The 17,996-nt window shown below is 34.7% G+C and overlaps 2 protein-coding genes across 11 annotated transcripts in view; both read right to left on the bottom strand.

Annotated features, from left to right (window-relative positions):
* Nucleotides 1-3,691, bottom strand: part of LOC128190892 (enolase-phosphatase E1-like) — a 27,936-nt gene extending 24,245 nt beyond the window's left edge. For 2 of the 10 annotated variants that reach the window (XM_052863159.1, XM_052863143.1), the window contains exon 1: nucleotides 65-3,434. In XM_052863159.1, coding sequence (XP_052719119.1) covers nucleotides 65-1,513 — 1,449 coding nt within the window. In that variant the 5' untranslated portion in view covers nucleotides 1,514-3,434. Of the gene's footprint in view, nucleotides 1-64 lie in introns of all 10 variants that reach the window. The other 8 variants (XM_052863151.1, XM_052863120.1, XR_008244404.1 and 5 more) reach the window with 7 other exon arrangements.
* LOC128192470 (uncharacterized) lies at nucleotides 3,184-15,851 on the bottom strand. Its single transcript, XM_052865165.1, has 5 exons — nucleotides 15,460-15,851; nucleotides 13,000-13,180; nucleotides 4,359-5,451; nucleotides 3,701-3,882; nucleotides 3,184-3,360 (listed from the first exon to the last, which is right to left on the bottom strand). The coding sequence occupies exons 2-5, from the start codon at nucleotides 13,171-13,173 to the stop codon at nucleotides 3,184-3,186; spliced, it is 1,626 nt and encodes a 541-aa protein (XP_052721125.1). The 5' UTR covers nucleotides 13,174-13,180; nucleotides 15,460-15,851.
* Between the last annotated feature and the right edge of the window lie 2,145 nt (nucleotides 15,852-17,996).

A 17,996-nucleotide genomic window follows, 5' to 3' on the forward strand; every position in this document is an offset into this window, starting at 1 on the left:
GGTCATTGAGAGGAATTCCCCCCCCCCCCCCCCCCCCCCCCCACCGGTGACTTTTTTTTTTTACCTTGTAATGTCCAGGAAGAGATGCCTTCCTGGCAGCAAAAGGAAATGGCACATATCTCAAGTCACCCATTGATTTAGAAAATTGCTGAGACAGTCTTTTGACTAAATTTGATGGAATTTGATCCAAGTCGGACTCAGAATTAGCACTGCTGCATGTGTGGTTATCGTCCCTTGAGTACTGTTTTAAGTCTGGTTTTCTCTCTGAGTCAATTAAGGACTCCTTATTGCCTTCTTCAGAGAATTCCTTATAGTCTACCTCAGATAAACATTGGTCAGCTCTACCGGTACTGATACTCAGGTTGTCATCTGTAATGCATGAAATGTCATCCAAATATGAAACGGATCCTTGCACACTTGCCACAGACGAACTATCCTTCATGTCTTCATCAATTTTGTTTCTAAGTTTTAGAGAATTCAACTCCACATCAACTTTTCCTACAAACTCATTCCTGGTCAACTCATCTTCAATCAAATTTATTGATTCTAATGCACTTAAATTCAATTCACATTGATTCTCAGAATCGATTGTATCCCATTTGTCATGCTCATTGGTATCCTCAACATTTTCATCAGTTTTGAATTCATCGATGATGTCACATGAAATATCATCATCTAGATATTCTACTGATCCTTGGTCACTTTTCACAGAACAGCTATCCTTTACATCATCATCAACTTGTTCATCTTCATCCTTGGCTCTACCTAACTCAATGGCTTCGTCTTCAACATTAATAAGAAGATTCTCATTCTGCTGATGGTCATCTGAGGTTGTTTTCTCTGAATTTCCATCAATTTGGTTATCACTGGTTTCTAAAGCACTGATGTTTGGTACTTCTTTGATGTTATAAACATCACAGTTATCATAGATATCTGCCTCTTTGGTGTCACTTATGTCATCAGCAGTACTTTGATTTGGAGACTTTAAAGTGAGACTGGTATAACTAGTACAAACTTGGGTAGCTGGTGATAAAGCTTCATACTCGTTTGAAATTTCTGGACTATTATCATCCATTTTGGTGGGACTACATGGCAATGAATCATCAGTATTGACAGACTTTGGTGAAGAAACAGGCTCTAAATAATCATCAGAGTCACTAGAGGCAAAAACATCCTCGGAGCTCAAACTCCTACTTCTGTTAAATTTCTCCCGAGAGTTACCTTCCTTGGACACTTCCCCTATTTCTTCATACACATTCTGGGGTAGACTTGTTGGGTTGGCACCCTCTGTTGACAAATCACACAAATCGACCCTCCCAGCTGCAGACTGTGGTGAACTAGATGTATGCATAGCTTTGGCACATTGCATATGGTTTTCTAAGTAAGAACTGTCTAGCTTAGCAATTCCTATTTCCATGGTATAGGTGGAATTATTGAATCCATTTTGGTGGGACACATCACTGCTGTCATTGTCAGAATTATTTAAGTCTGCACCATTGCTGCCTTCCTCCATTTTGATTATTTAAGTCCCCGAAGCCGAACTATTCCTTTAGTTTCTCTATACTTGAGCTCAAATGAAAGGTTTCATTTAAAAGTCCATTTGAAAAAAATAGTATTTAAATCATTTTTAAATACACCCATAATACACTGTTGCACAACAATAAATGTAATATTGTCTCATGTCCGGATCAGGTTACAACTCTGAGGCTCTGTAATCTTAGGAAAAATATTTAGGGCAGACATTTCACACGGGCCTTGTGCTCCAGTCTTTTAAGTCACAGACATCAGCAGGTAAGAACAAAAGGTGATCTCTAGGTATCTACACCCTGGCTTTCATCCAAGTCAGAGAAGTATATAGTCAAATAAATAATTTAGTACCTAAACGCAAATTTATTACTCTTCATTTAATTTCCCTAAAGAATCTACGGTTAATCGGCTGCGAGCAGTTCTAACCAACAAGATTAAACCACTTGACACCTTATATGGTTAAAAAATGTGTCGCATGCGAACCTCAACATTTCATAAACATTCACAAAATCGTTGGGACAATCACTAAAGAGAGAAGCACATTCTTCCTGTGAAGGTGTGTCATTCGTCTGTGGCCTTTTATTGACATTAATAACGCCGAAGCCACAGGGTTCAGATATTACAACTCCTTATAACATCTTGTAATTGTTATCAATTCAGTCATTTCATGCACTAACACCTGCATATAGTAACAGCCCACTCATGAATGCATCACTTATTGGTCACAGTTCATTTCACTTCCTCTGTTGTATAAATAATGTAAAAAAAGAGAGACTTGGTCAGGATTTATGCATGTTATATTTCTCCGCACACCTGGACTATCAGGTAAATGCAAGTACACTGTCAGTCGACGGGAATCTTTTTCTTTACAGCTATAGGGAGTTTCCATCAATATAACTGAACCTTGACCATGAGATAAATCCCTTATCAGTGACAACACATATCATTGATTTTTTATTCAATTTCCACATTTATACTTTTATCTTCCTCTTCCTTAGCAAGAGAGAAATTGTTCCTCTGTCACTTCCTATAGCTGACAAGGTGTGTCTGGTACATCTATTTTTCCTCCAATGTATACATAACCAGGTAAAACGTATTGATTAAAGATGTCCGAGTCCTTTATGATGTCTCTATCAAACCCTGCTCTCACCTTAATTAGCAGGAGAGGTAATATATACCTTACCGTAATCAATGACTTCACAAACTGCCTCTGGTTATAACCATGAAAGCTCTTCGCTGTGTAATTGTTCTAACAAGTGACATGGTCTTATGAATATTGCAATATGATGAATGGCTGTAAATTTTAATTAATGCACACTTTTGTTTTCCACTGATAAAGCCATGCCTAATACTATGCAGGTAGGGTGGTAAGACTTGAGTGCAACATTTATGCTAATGAAGGGTTTGGTTTCATTTATAACAATCTGTGGAAGTCATGGCACTTCATAAAAATGAACTTCTATCTGGTATGTTTGGAATATTCCCATACATTTGTTTATGCCCTTATCTAATCATGTTGTTAACATTGTACAAAATAAAAGGGGAGTAACTCTAAAAACCTTATCCTGCCTAAAAAACCCACTGACAAGAAATCTAGACAGTGATAATTTCCTCAACAATGTGAGACACTTGTTTTCCACCATACGTTTTGATCCACTACAACTTTTTCACCATGCTGGAATACGTGTTTTGAGTGGTGGTTGTTAACACTGAATGTTGGCTGATGTTCCTTTGTAAACAAGCACCTGTGTCATCGTGGAGAAACTCCCTCTTAAGTACGGTAAATGGGGACAGAACGAGGACATCTAATAAAACACTCCAAGTGTACAGCGACTAACGGCAGATCAGTGTGTGTTCACACACCAAAAAATATTTGCCTTGATTTTGCCTTGCAACCCAGAGTAAAACTGATTGTTTTCTATCCCTTCTTTCTTATTTATTACAAATGGACTACCGTATATCTTAATTATGAATGGACATGGTGAACATGAAAACTAAAACTAAATGAAATATCTAAAATTTAAACAATGAAAAATGAAGATGCTAGGCCTAGGAACTAAGTGTAACACATTGCTCTTCAGTTGTTAAAATTCAGGCTTGTCTCACAACTTATCGCTGCAAACCTATTAACAAGAGTATCTCCTTTTCTCCACAAAATTGAACAGCAACAGACATGACAGCTACACATGTATATTATCAGGAAATGTTTGAGTGTTACCTGCTCGACTTCACCCTCAGAGGAGCTGGGGCTCCTAGTGATGGCCAGTTCCTCCACCAGGGGCTGAACCAGGCTGTCCGACTGGAGGGGGTCGACGGGTGGAGAGGACATGTTCTCCTCTGCCTCCTCCTCAACATCTAATGGGAAAGATCAAAATGTTTGATATGTAAAAAAAAAAAAAAACAAGACAAAGACATGTTATTATTGGCTCCCAACTCACCACCTAATAGAAAAGATTAAAATGTTTTATATATATATGTACAAGTCTTCTTTTTATCAGTTTCTAACTCACAATCCGAAAGAAATTATTGAAAAGATTTCATATGTGGCAAGACAAACCCTGCTGAAACACTGTAATTTGATGAACTTTCTTTCATTTTAACACAGCCGAGTTATTTTCATTAACTTAATGCTACTTAGTAGTGTTGAATTTACCTTTCATGTGTTTTATTCTTAATGCAACCATCGGTTTAATGTTTACAAAATAGACTTAGTTGGAAAGTTTGCACATTGTAATCAATTCATAATGTTATACAAAGCCACCAAGTTGAACTCCTCATACATAAAAAGCCCTTTTAAAAATGACCTAACTCCCATATTCAACCCCACCAACCTTGAACAATCTGTTCTGATGCTTCCTCTGGTGTGGGTTCCTCCAATTCTTCCTCAGGCTGTGGAGGAGGAGCAGTAATTTTGTCCTCACTTTGTTGAACTTCTACAAGATCCTCTTGTTGAAATATTTCTTGGTCCTCTTCGGGTGCCTCCACTTGTTCAGTGGTCTCAGCAGTCTGAGAGAAATCTCCCAGAACCTCCTCTGCCTCTGGTTTTCCTGGGTCCATCAGAGATTCACCTTGGTCCTCGAATTCTGTCATGGGTGGTTCTACCTCAACAGGTGCCCCAGTTTCTGCCAAAAGTTGTTCCTCCTGTTCCACATTCTCCTCAACAGGATCCTCCACTTTCATTTCATCTGTTTGCTGAGGTTCCACAGCTCCTCCTAGCAGGTCCCCAGACTCCTGAGGTTCCACGGCTCCTCCTAAAAGGTCCCCAGACTCCTGAGGTTCCACGGATCCTCCTAAAAGGTCCTCAGACTCCTTTGGTTCTGTGGTTTCTTCTTTTATGTCCTCCTCTGGAACAAGCCTTGTGTTTGATACATCACTGTCGACTAGAAGTTCTCCGGAGGTGCTGGAACCTCCCTCTTGTTCAAAAGACCCACTTTCTTGTTCGAGTTCTTCAATTGATTCATTTTTGGTCGAGAGCTCATCAACAACAGGTGTAGTTTCAACATTTACGCCGAAGGGATCAAGATCTTCAATAGCTTGACCACCATTTTGATCTAGTCCTTCTAAATCTCCACTTTGATTGGCACATGCATCCTTTTCAATGGAACCATTCACTTGATTTTCTTCACTTGGAAGAGCATCATTTTGATTTGAAGAGTCTAGTCTAAGTAGGTCATTGGAATCAGCATGACCATTTGTTCCCTCGGAAGACAAAAAATCATACATAGGATTTGAAGATCCTGAAGACATCATCAAATCACCCTTTTGAACTTCAGGGACGGAGTTCATGTCATATAAAGGATTAACTGGTTCTGTATCTTCCATATTGTCTTGTTGCATAGACAGGGCGTAAAGTGGATTTAAATCGTAACTGGAATTCACAGACACTCCGTGACCATTAGAGGATGAGTTCTGAGTACTGTTGAACTGAAATGATAAATAAAACTATACATCAGGCTGGATGTTTGTACGTGCAGTAGACATGATGATTCATCTGATATCTTTTTTCTCTCTTTAGCAAAATTGTTTTTCCGAGTGTTTTCATAAACTGCACAAAGCTCTCGACTTACATAAAACATCTAATAACATTATTCGTAATAACATGCAGTTATTTCCACAATGTGCTCAACTAGCTCAAGATTTTTATATTCTTAATAACCAATTTGTTTCATAAAACGCCTCTGCTGATGTGCTCAATTTCACAAGGCCAGATATTAGCCATTTCAAAGCTGATCACTCCAACAGAGCAGACAGTAACCAACAGAAATCATTTACAAGAATAGAAACAACAAAAAAAGATTCTGTTTCTTTCTTTGACCTACATTCTGTCAAAATTAACCAAAAAAGTTAAGCTTCAGCATCACATTTGCCTAAAAATATTTACGACATGTGCAGATGCTGTATCAATTAACTCCTGTATTTTACATCAAAATCAAACGTAAAACATCTGGCAATCTCTACACAGACTTCGAACCATGCTGCCCCCACAACTAATTCCCATTATTCACAAAACTGTTGACTTTTGTACAGTACTGTTACTTACAGTTAGATCATGGCTGTCAAAAGCTACAAACTGGTGTAATCTGAAGTAGTCCAAGTCTGCCTGATCAGATTTTGTGAAAGCAGACGTGAAGCAGTTATCAACATCAACAGTCTAATGCATCATGGGGAATTTGATGGTGGCATTCAACCAAAAGAATGCAGGATAGTTCAAGAAAACCACATAATTGAAATTCCTACCAGAGTATGACAAGCAATTTCATCTCACAAAGTTTACTGTTAAAAAACAGCATGAAAGATCAGACCATATATTGAAGTGCCCAGATGGAGAATAGTGCAAGTTTTCTCAGCAATGCAGTTGCTTACATCAAGATGAAAAGATATAGACTTAAGAAGAGAATTTAACTAGATTTATGGTTTATTTTTCATTTTCCATCATCACATAATCATGAAGCAATCTACCTTGTATTTCACGAAGCTAACATGAGAAATCAATTGACAATTCATGTAGATGCAATGATTGAAATTGATGGTAGTCTGTAATATATAAAACCTATATTATGCAGAATAGGAAATTTTCAATTCTTGTCTTTTTGGGTTTACTTTTAATAGTAGGGAGGGTTTCATTTTCATATTGCAGATAATGGAAAACTGCATCTGCATGAACCATTACGTCAAACAGTCTCAAATGACACCATTCTTGCATCAACTTACCTCTCAAACTTTTCACACTTCATTCATAAAAAAAACACTTCTAAGATAAAATCTTTTTGCTTTGTACAATTATGAAACCACTCATGTTATGCATGAGGAACAATTAAGTAAAAAAGACACTTGTAAGAAAAATTGACACTGTCTCTAAAAAGTGACAAAAATGTAAATAATCGTAACTTCACCTCAACATAAAAACGCAGAATACATTAACTATGTAGTTTTTTTTTTTTACCTGTTCTTTCAAGAAAATAAAGTCATTTAACAGCTATTCAACCCTCACTTTACACATTCCTCCACCAAAAATGCCAAGAATAGTTCATGGAGACAAGAATTCAGAACAAATAAAGAAAATGCTACCTATCTCACCATGGGACAAGGGGGCAAGAATTTGACTGTATGTTTTTGGTTCTGAAAGCGTCACTTGTCTGCACATCGATCTGTGGTCAGTCGGGGAATAAACATATCAAATATCAATCATAGGCTGAGTTATACACCCAATACTTTCTTACAGGTCAATAAAAAACTTTATAACTTGTACACTAAACAGTACATTCATTTGATGCCCAGTCAGAAGCTGTCTAAAAGAACAGTAAAGCAATAATTCTGTAATTGTTAAGATTTTTTCAACTTTCAGATTGATTTCTTAAAAAAATGCCAGTTGAATTTATATTTAATGATTTCCAATTCTTGTGGCAGCTAGAGCTTATAATTAAACAATTAATTACAATTCAACAAGAGTTATTTGACAGGCTTACGTTACAATACTACACCTAATTTACATACTTACACACCAAAACAGAGCAAGTTCAATCTCCTTTCTCCTGCGCAATCTCACATATTATATTCTTTCATTGATAAATGTTTAAAAGAATTATTTCATTTGCTCTGTTAATTAAATTAACAATTGTGTGTAGTGCCCTCACAATGAATTGCATTAAATAACAATTACAAGCCGTCTAGAAGGATGACTCCTTAATAATATGGATCTCCATGATAAAGATCAACATTCCATATTAATTAAGAAATATTGTCTTGTCTTTTATACCACTGCTCGTAATAGATTATGAACTTTACATGTTTACCACCCAGACGTTTAAACTGTTGCCCAGGGACCTTCAGAACACTTATTAATCATGAAGACAAACGATTCCAATCTTTTTAATGATTCTCTGATAAAAATTAAATAAAATTAGATGAATTAAAACTGATTATTAAGGACATCAGTCATTTTAATGTAAACTATCAGCATATGCATTAAAAAATTAATGTTTTTCTAAAATTTATGTGAAATATTTTTAAAAGTTATTTTTTACTTTTTCAAGTGGTTTATTCAATTTAAGGGTTTGCTTTCATATTAAGGTAAAATTGATTTAATCAATTATGATTTAATTCTTCAGTCTAGAAAATCTTGGCACTTAATTTATTTCAGTATGGACGATTATATATAAATAAAGGATGGAGGGTTTGTTGGTGATCTTTAAAATGCATTTACTGTGATGCATTTCAACAAAAATTTTTAGTGAATATGCATTCATACTTTCATGTTTATATTACACACAAATGGCTTCATACATGGACTCCTTTACAAATGTAAAAATAACTGTTTCAAGTCTAAAAATACAGCATGCAATTACCAGCTCTACAGTACAAAAGCACATGTATACCTCATTAAATCATGAAAATATGTGCAACCAGTGTTAATTGCCTTCTACTACAAGTCTCTTTCTTGCTCTCTGAATGAATAAAGATTTCTTATACAATGCAGGAAGTAAGGGAGGGGAAATTATGTAATGTGTTCTGAGGAACTTATTCAATGAGAGTCTTTGTGGGTGTACAGCAGTGTATCAAGTGTTCATCTAAAAAGCTTTCAAAAGAACAATTTTCATTCTATTAATTCATAGAAAAAAGTTGTTTCAAAACTAAAATAAAACCACACCAAAAAAATTTTTTCAGTTCTCTAATTTTTAAATGACTATATTCAGTTCTGATCTCAAACAGAGAGTTACATGTCAGCTTAAAAACAGACTTCTGGAATTTCGAGTCTTTTTATTCTGCATTCTTTGCCAAATCCTCACACAACAGTGATTCCTGTCTGACATTCTCTTTGTTTAGGAGTCTATTTTGAGACAACAGGGTTTATTTTCGTTCGTGTACCTTAAACGCTAATTCCGGAATCGCCTTCTGTCTTTATTTAATTATTCTCCTCCATTTCAAGAGGAAGTGCTTTCAAATATTTCTTTTTATCTTATGTATATCACTAATTTCCATGAAAATACACAAATTAACGTATCTAAACAAAATTCTAAATCTAACAACCACAGAAAATATATAGTATATTTTTACTTCTCCAACCTGCAGAGATAAATATTTCAGTTTAAATTTTCAGAGATATTTTGGATTATGTAATACTTCAAGCTGGCAATAAAAACAGAATCAAGTGAAGGATGAAGAGGGGAAAAAATCAAGACTTCCAGACGATTGCAGATCAACCCAAGGCTTGAACAACGGGAGCCATGCATCAGCTTAGAAAAATTTCAGCTGAGTTTCCCTGAAATTGATGGAGTCTGACTCACAGGGATGAAGAACTGGGGAGTGTGGCTTATCACACACCATATGCTGACAGCAAAAATTGTATGTGTATCAATCACAGGTTCAGTGAGTTAGGGATGCTGCACTTGTACTTGGGTGATGGGAGAAAGTGCAATCTTTTAAGTTTCTACTTCATCTTATCATGTTGACAAAATTTGCACATCTATTGAGACTAATGGTAATCTGTATATTTATTCTGAAAGCAAAACTGAAAATAAACATGACATTTACCATCATATTTGAAAGATAACTAGTTATACAAACAACAGTAGCCTGTATTATAGTAAGCAAAATGATTTTTTTTCTGTAAGAGATTAAACTATATTGAAATCAGACTGGCATTGACCTCTGTGTTATCTCCCTATGCTCATATCTACTGGAGATGCACATTGGGAGTTCAGAATATAGCTAACAGAATATCAAATCCATAACCTATTTCTAAGATTCAGTGATTAGTCAATAGATATTAGCTAGACAGTCAATCAACTTAAAAGTGATCTGCATCCAAAATATAGACGCTCTTCCTAATGGACTGGTATATTTGTTAAAAATAGAAGTAATACCATATGTGATCCTTAAATGACAGCATAAAATTTACAGGCTGTTAAGTTGAAAATACTTCAAACAAACTTGACATACAATATGCAACAGTATAGCATCTTATGTCATATGATCTCCATTTTCTGACAAAACCACATGACATTTAAGATTAATTTTCTTTTGAGAGAAACACATTCAGTCCATATGTTGGCTTATTTGTGCTACAGTCAATGGTGCTATTAAATCACACAAATACATAATGTCAACAACGAAAACATAAACTAACCCTGCTATTCTAGCATCAAATTCAGAATACCATTTTTTTTACACAATGAATAATAGGGGTATACATTCATCAAGAACTACCAAAATAAAGGAACTACAGAGTACCACATTGCTCCAATTCTTGTCAGTAATAACTGGAAATATCAAAGTCTGACCTTTCACAGGACATGGACACCCCCATTAACAGAACTCCAACCCATCTGTCTGCTAGTGAATACTTGCTCAAACTTATCAATGTAATCAGACCCCGATCCTAATTACTGTTATACCCCTCAGTAGACATGTGTTACTGTGCAGAAGTAGGTCAATTCCAGGGACACGCCCTCTCTGAGAGTTTGTCTCCTGTCCACTCACCTATTGTTTGTCAACAAGTTAAAGGTCCAGCACTTATGACAGGTAGGTATAAATTTCCTTCAGGACAACAAAATATAGAAACAACCTCTCCTCACTCACAACCGAAGAATCTGACATACATCAGAGAGAGGGAGAGAGAAGGAGAGAGAGCACTTGAAACTTACATATCCAATGGACCAATCATGTAGAGTTCCCGGTTCCTGGGGGTTCCGAGTCTTATCTCCTTATGGGAAGCAAGAAAAACTCATTTCTTTAATGCTAGACTGCTGAGTTAAAAATTCAGGTCACACATCAGAAGTGGTGAACCCACTGGCTGAGGCACCACTAAGGGAGGAAAGATTGGAAATATCTGACCTCTTCTTTGAGAACTTCTCACTTAGCCATTATGCAACATGTAATTACTGTAGGGCTGGTGCATCAAACAGGAGGAACCCTTATGTCTAGACCAGTAGAACAAGTTCACTGCTCACACTACAGTTTTGTTCCTCAAGCTACTTCCTATATTCCTGCTACATGTGTGTAAATACCTTCATTCTCTCCATACAAAGGCATTATTTTAAAAATAAAATACATCTACTGTATTCAGAGTATGTGTGTTTAAAGGGTGTCCATCCTCACATTTTTAAGGATTTGAAGTGTCACAATTAAGCAGAAGTATGGAGATTTTCAATATTCTTACAACCTAAAATATTCATTTCCTATGTTATTTGACTGCGTAAATGTTCACAGATGAGCAAATTATATTATAACAATATTATTGTACATGTCTACTTCATTAACAAATTGAAATAAGTTCTATTTTAGCAATTACAGACTTTTGCAGTACATTGTACATTTATGGCTTTAATTGTGATCAGTGTGGCAGTGTGAAACATACTATTAGGTAAGCCATTTACAAAACTTATTCTTAAAACTTAAAATTATGATTCAATGAATTGCTTTGCACTGATTTCACTATAAATGAAAGCTAGGTCAAGTAAGGAAATGTGTTCAATACTGCTCACAGTATAATTTAATATTAAAAACATTGAATATCAGCATTTTGCTTAGAGTTTACTTATACTTTACATTGTTTGAATTAAAACACATAAAATTTGACACCTAATTAAGCTAACTTTGACACAAGATCACAGAATGTAAACTTTGTTAATGTTAATCTTTCACTGGATCTTTTTTAGACCGTTTTTCTTGACTTTTACGCCTACTTTACTGGATTTTTTGCACTATCTTCTTTAGACCTATCTGATAGCTATCAAAACCCAAGAACCTAACAGATATCTACAATGTGTGACTCACAATGTCACTGTCTTGATAAAAAGGTTCTGAATCAGCAGCAGTGAGTTCCCTCCCTTACAACAAATATCCTGTCATTATTCACACATGCAACTCTTTCCTCAGGAATTCACAGGGACCTCAATGGACATATTAATGGAAGCCAATTAAAATTAATGTTGTTTATAAGATTACAAAGTATTCTATTAGCACTTGATTTTTGCATATTTTTTTTATCAATTTCTGATAGTGAAAGAGGCAAGACAATCCTTTAATTTCAATTTATTCAAACATTAATACTGAAAGACTTGGTTGACATTTGCTTAAAGCTGCTTGGTCCGATTTTATACCAAATTTTATGCACGCTTTTAAACGATGGCTACACTTAGTATATGTATAATAATAGACATTGCAGTAGTTTTCCCAGTCAATTAAGCCAAATTTCAATGACGAAAAATACGTACAAAATTTGCCAACAAAACAAACGACATTAAAAGGTACCGCGTTATTTCGCCTCATGTTAAATTTCACGACGAGACGGGTTTGGTTGTATTACGAATTTGACATCGCTTTAAATAAAGGTCGAAATGGTCAGACAAATGATCAGACAAATTACAAATAAACATGTGTACATTTTGTTCGCCAATATATCTAAAGTCTGATTTCTTTACAGTCGATGCATAACAAGCGGGTTGAATAACCCCAATCATTCGAGGGACGAAATCATGCGGTTTCCTTTTCTAAACATTCCCGTGATGCATTTTGGTTTGTTTTTTCGTTTGCCCAAAGAGAAATTATTACTTATTTTCTTTGAATATTTCTAACTTTGAAAAGAGAAGGATTCTGCTGGTGTAAATAGGAGAAAGTCCATAACTTTCTAAGATAAATAATTTGTATGAACAAAATTTTGATACTGTAATTACGAAAAAATCGGACCAAGCAGCTTTAAGATGAAAGAAATGAAAGAGAGATGATATTACTTTATACCAAAGAGATGACAGATTTTCATGAAGGAAGTCTAATATAGCCTTAATGATTATTTGCAAGCCAAAAAATACCAAATTAATTATAAAAAGATAATATGTCTTTAATATGTATTGGTTATATTGTTCATATTACATACATCTTCGTTTTTGATTCCCTATCGTGACAGTTAGTTCATTTGGAGAGCACTGAATGCACTACTAGATAGGATAAATTATACGCATTTCCATTTCTTACCTGAGCATCAAAATTAAATTCTCCCATTAAGTCCATCCCGGAGCCTCCCTTGGCATCGAGGGGGGAGGGAGAGCTGAATGGGTCGAAATCGTCCGTCATCTGGTTGTTTGTTGACTTGGAATCACCTGTATTGGAGTCCCCAAAGTCGAGGAGAGAATCAAACTGTGACGCCATCCTTCACCTGCAATTAATTAATGAATCATCACCTATCTGACCATTAATGATGTCTCATGGGAAATCTACTCATCCATTCCACATTGAAGGCATTCATAAATGTCATCAATAATAAAACTCAAACTCATATTCATATATATGAAAGGCACGCATGGTGTTAATTTTTCACATATCAATTACTGTCATTGAAAAAAAGACATCATTACACCAGTATTTCATAACGTTATACCGAAAGCAAAGGGGACTAACTCTTATTTGAAATACTATATAATTTTCTATTGTTCCATCAGGTGATGATGGAGAGGGAAATGACTTCATCCTTTTATCTTACCCTTCCCTTTTCCTAGTTAACAATATGGCTTGTTTATATTCTGCCTGAAAAACATGCTCAGACAGAAATCAGCAAATCATCCTATTCCACACCAGACAAAGCAATGAAAACATCCCTGAACACATAAATTCCCAAAACTTCAACTTATCATCTCTCTGACAAAATTCCAAGGCTGGCTGCCAGAAATGTCAATTTCCTTTTTGGAGAAAGTTAAGCAGAATATGTAAACAGAGAAACAAAATAATGAAACTTCAAAGCTTATAACATTGGATGCCTAAATACAAAGTGACTTTCCTGTTTTGTAATTTCTACAGCTCATATTTCCTATCCCCTATGTTTTCTCTTTGTGTATAAACAAACAGTAATATGGTAATAGGAAGTTGGTACGGATAATCACTTTTATGAGGTGAATATTCCAGATATTGTTAATAAGATGCTGGTTATTGGCATTCATATTTATAAATACCAGTGTGCAAACAAAATTCATAGCAATAACACAAAAATATTTTGATGAAAAAGGATTGATGCACGTAGATCAAACTGGCAAGTTTCATTATGAAAAGAATAAGATTACCTCATTTACCTGGTAAGGTTATTTATCAAGCAAATCAAATGAATCAAAGATGCTATCTACAAATAATGGTTCAATTTTTCCTGTATATATGTGTTTGTCTAGCTTTTGAAATTTTGGTGCATTCTGCAAAATGGTGTTAAAGAAAACTATATTGTCGGAAACCCCTGGTCAGTCTTGGTACTTTAGGTAACAGAAGGAAGATTGAACTTACAGTTTCCGACAATAAAAACAAAACTAATATATCTCATCCATTAAACCCTCCCCATTATTTTTGGTTCACTATGGCTTTGAGTGGCCCAGATCCTCAGCAGTGACAGATTGCGCATCTAATTGTGTCTAGACCAATAAACCAGGAGGGATCCAGCCGTCTCAGACAGATGGTGAAGCTTTGCGCTGACAGTCCCTTCACACTGGATGGATGTGTGATTGTGTATCAATTATTTACAAGTGTGTCGAGCCAAATGTGACATTGCCTTGTATTGGAAGCAAAATAAAAGGACTTCGCATTTCTTCAATCTCTAGAGTATCGAATTGAGGCATCATACAACTATACATTGCTTACATGTCATGTATAGATATATAAAACAAATACATATATATTTACCTCTATATAGATTAAAACTCAATATGCCTCAGAGTAAATTGGTAAATTGCTTAGTTAGAAGAAGATATCATATTGAACATAGTTTGTTTCTTTCTTCATAACACTTATAACTCTTCATACTTAAACACAATCCAAAAGTAGTTACTTTTTCTGCCTCTCCCTGAATATCTCCAACTCATTAAAAAATTCTGCATTACAAAGAAGTATCAAATGTACACAAATTATGCATTTCCTTTTTCCTCTTTTAGAATAATTGAAGTGTTATGTGACAGCCACGATTTTGTTTCCTTTTCAACGAAGATTAATTGACGAACTAGCCACTGTAAGGTTTCAACATCCTGTGTACAGTCTATAACGATATTGCAATCCTAAATAATGATGTATTTTCCTTCAAATAATAATTTGATTTTTTAACTGTAGAGCAAATATGTAAATTATTCCCAAAGTAACCCATGAACATTTTCACACATGAGCATGCATAGTTTTTAGTGAGCAGTTACATGCATAATTAAAGAATTTTAAGCATTTTTATACAAGGTGTTTTAAAGGTATGTGAAAAATTCTATAAAATCAATAATGTCCCTTTACAGGCCAAGCTTGGCCCGGCATGTTATCTTGCTTGCTCATAAAATTTCCCTAACTTTCAAAATTAGTCATTCCTTATAAAATCCAAATATAATCCAAGATTCAAAATTGATACAAATATTCAATTATAATGCTAAAATGAAAAATCGTGCAATTAACAAGAATTCATAAATAATTCAATAGTAAACTTACCAAAATAAGTGTTCTCTAATATCCTTAGAGGGGGCAGATGTCCTCAACTGACTGATAATTGTCCTGATTCAGAGGAGGAAGACGTTATTGACCAGCTATATAGAACACAAGAGAGGATTCAGCAGGGCTTACACATTCTACAAACAAAGAGAAATTAATGTGTAAATTTTTTTTCTCACTACTACACTTGTCTTTCATTGATGCCAGTCAGACCGAACCAATTAGTGAGCAGACAGGGGGTCTCAGGATCCTTGCTGTTCCGGGAATATCTGATGTCTCCCAGTGCTCTGTCACTAAAGCTCCCCTCTATAGTGTGAGGGTCAGACTGACAAAATAATTGTAACTGAGTTGTTTCAATAGTGACAGCTAGAGTTAACTTCCTTTTCAATAAAAACACAGAAGAAATAACATCCTTGAAATATACACACCTGTACACTTGTATTTTAATTCAAAATGAAAATAAACTCGAGATATCAAATAAATTTTTGTTATATGAGTCAAGACAAGCTTGGAATATTTTGCATGTTGAGGGAAATTTAAATTGAATTGTCTGCTATTATTGATTTTTTTCTGTCTCGATTTTTTCACCCATTGACTCATTGTTGACTCCTGTGACTAATTAAAGGATGGAACCCCCTTGGAAATTAAATGGTTTAGGTCCGGAACCAAATGTTCCTAAATGATTATAGAATGGGAGAAAATTCAGCTGCTCTGACAAATCTGAGATGGAGAGAGATGAGTCATGAAATGAGGGTGTGAACACTGCTGCTAACATAAAAATATATCATATTACATGAATCCAGAATAGTAAAAAAAAATATTTTTTTAATAATAATAAAGCTATCCCCCAAACTTCATTGACTTTTTATACCCCAAAAATAATAATCCTTGTACATATTACTAAAATGCATATTTTACATCTTGCAATATAGAATCAAATGATGGATGCAAATTATATTACAGAGGGTTGATATTACCGAGAAAGTTTGTGTCTGGCCCTGCCTTGAATTGGATTATATGAGATGAACAAATTGATTAAACGTTACGATGGATTAGACTCTCTGCGTCTGAGAGGAACCATATGCTACATGACTGCAGGCAAAAAGGGGGACAACTCCTAGACATCATAAGATCCATAAACTTAAGGAACTTGTCAATCCTAAAAACATTACAGCTGCTAGAAGGATATGTTGTTTTCTAAAAAACTGTTTCAACGCTAGAAAGGAAAGTCAGCAATGAACACTTATACAATTTTATGAATACCAATAATAGTCTTCGCACAAACCTAGTTTTGTTCATGCACCTAGTGTTTTGTCCATTGTAGATTTGTAGTGTAGATTTATTAGTTAATGTTTAACTTTTGCATGCTATGTTTAATGTTTTTGTTTTATGTAACTCATATTCATGACTGTACGCCGACATGGTAATTGTCAATAAATGAAATGAATATATATGATACAAAAGTTTTCTGATCAACAAGCATGCATTCAAAATTCTAATTCTACAATACAATGGGTTTTTTTCTTCTCAGAAGTCTTGCTGTCAAAGACAAAAATGCACTAATAAGTAAATTTTTGTAGATAGACTATTTGTAGAACTTAAATAAAAATGACCATACATGCCTCATAGCATAAATAGATTCTATAAACTTTCTTGAAACAGAGTGTGACATGGAAATTATGTGCTTGATCCACCTAATGACGTCAGAGCACTTTAACGGCGACACATAAATGCTGTACTTATGTACTTGCTAATATTGCCACCGGATATTAATAAAATCCTTACAACCATGGTGAATCCCATTGTCAGGCAAATAAACAATAGGAAGGTCTGCCTACATTGTAAAAAATAGCCATTTTTTTTTTTAAAAAAACTTCTATCTTATTTAAGACATATAATAGGATATAATTTATAAGTAACATTAAAAAATACTATACTTCGTCACATGTTTCTATTTGTGTCACTTTTTTTTGGTCAATTGTCTTAATATCAAAACCAATCTGAGAAGAACAGCTAATATAGATAAACATTGAAAGCTAGAATAGAAGAAGAAAATTGAGATGATTTAAAATATATTTGTCACATGAATTTTTATGGAAAAATCAGACATCTCACTTTTGATTTGTTTTGAAGTTTTTGAACAATTCTACAATGCTTTCATCTGCATGGTACTTTTATGCCATTTCAAAAACCGTTGTAGACTACATTTGAGCAGTGTGTGTTTGAATCAAAACACAAGAGAGATTGCAATTTAATTAAAACAGCATTCTTGGACTTGATCTTCCTATTTCAGCTTTAAAAATTGTAATTTATGGACACATAATAAGAACATCGAAATGTTATTGTTGAGCAAAAAGTGGTGAAAATAGAAAGCGGGAGCAGTTTATTTAAGGTTATTTCATCTTTTTGCAATTAATCCATTCTTATAGTAGAAAATGTACTACAAAAAGTAAGCTGTAAAACTTATACTGCAGTTATACGTCTTTATGTGTAGCCGATTCCAGTTTTCTCTCTGTCAAGTTATGAATGCTAGCAGG

The sequence above is a fragment of the Crassostrea angulata genome, chromosome 1, assembly GCF_025612915.1.
Source record: "Crassostrea angulata isolate pt1a10 chromosome 1, ASM2561291v2, whole genome shotgun sequence".
Taxonomy (NCBI): Eukaryota; Metazoa; Mollusca; class Bivalvia; order Ostreida; family Ostreidae; genus Magallana; species Magallana angulata.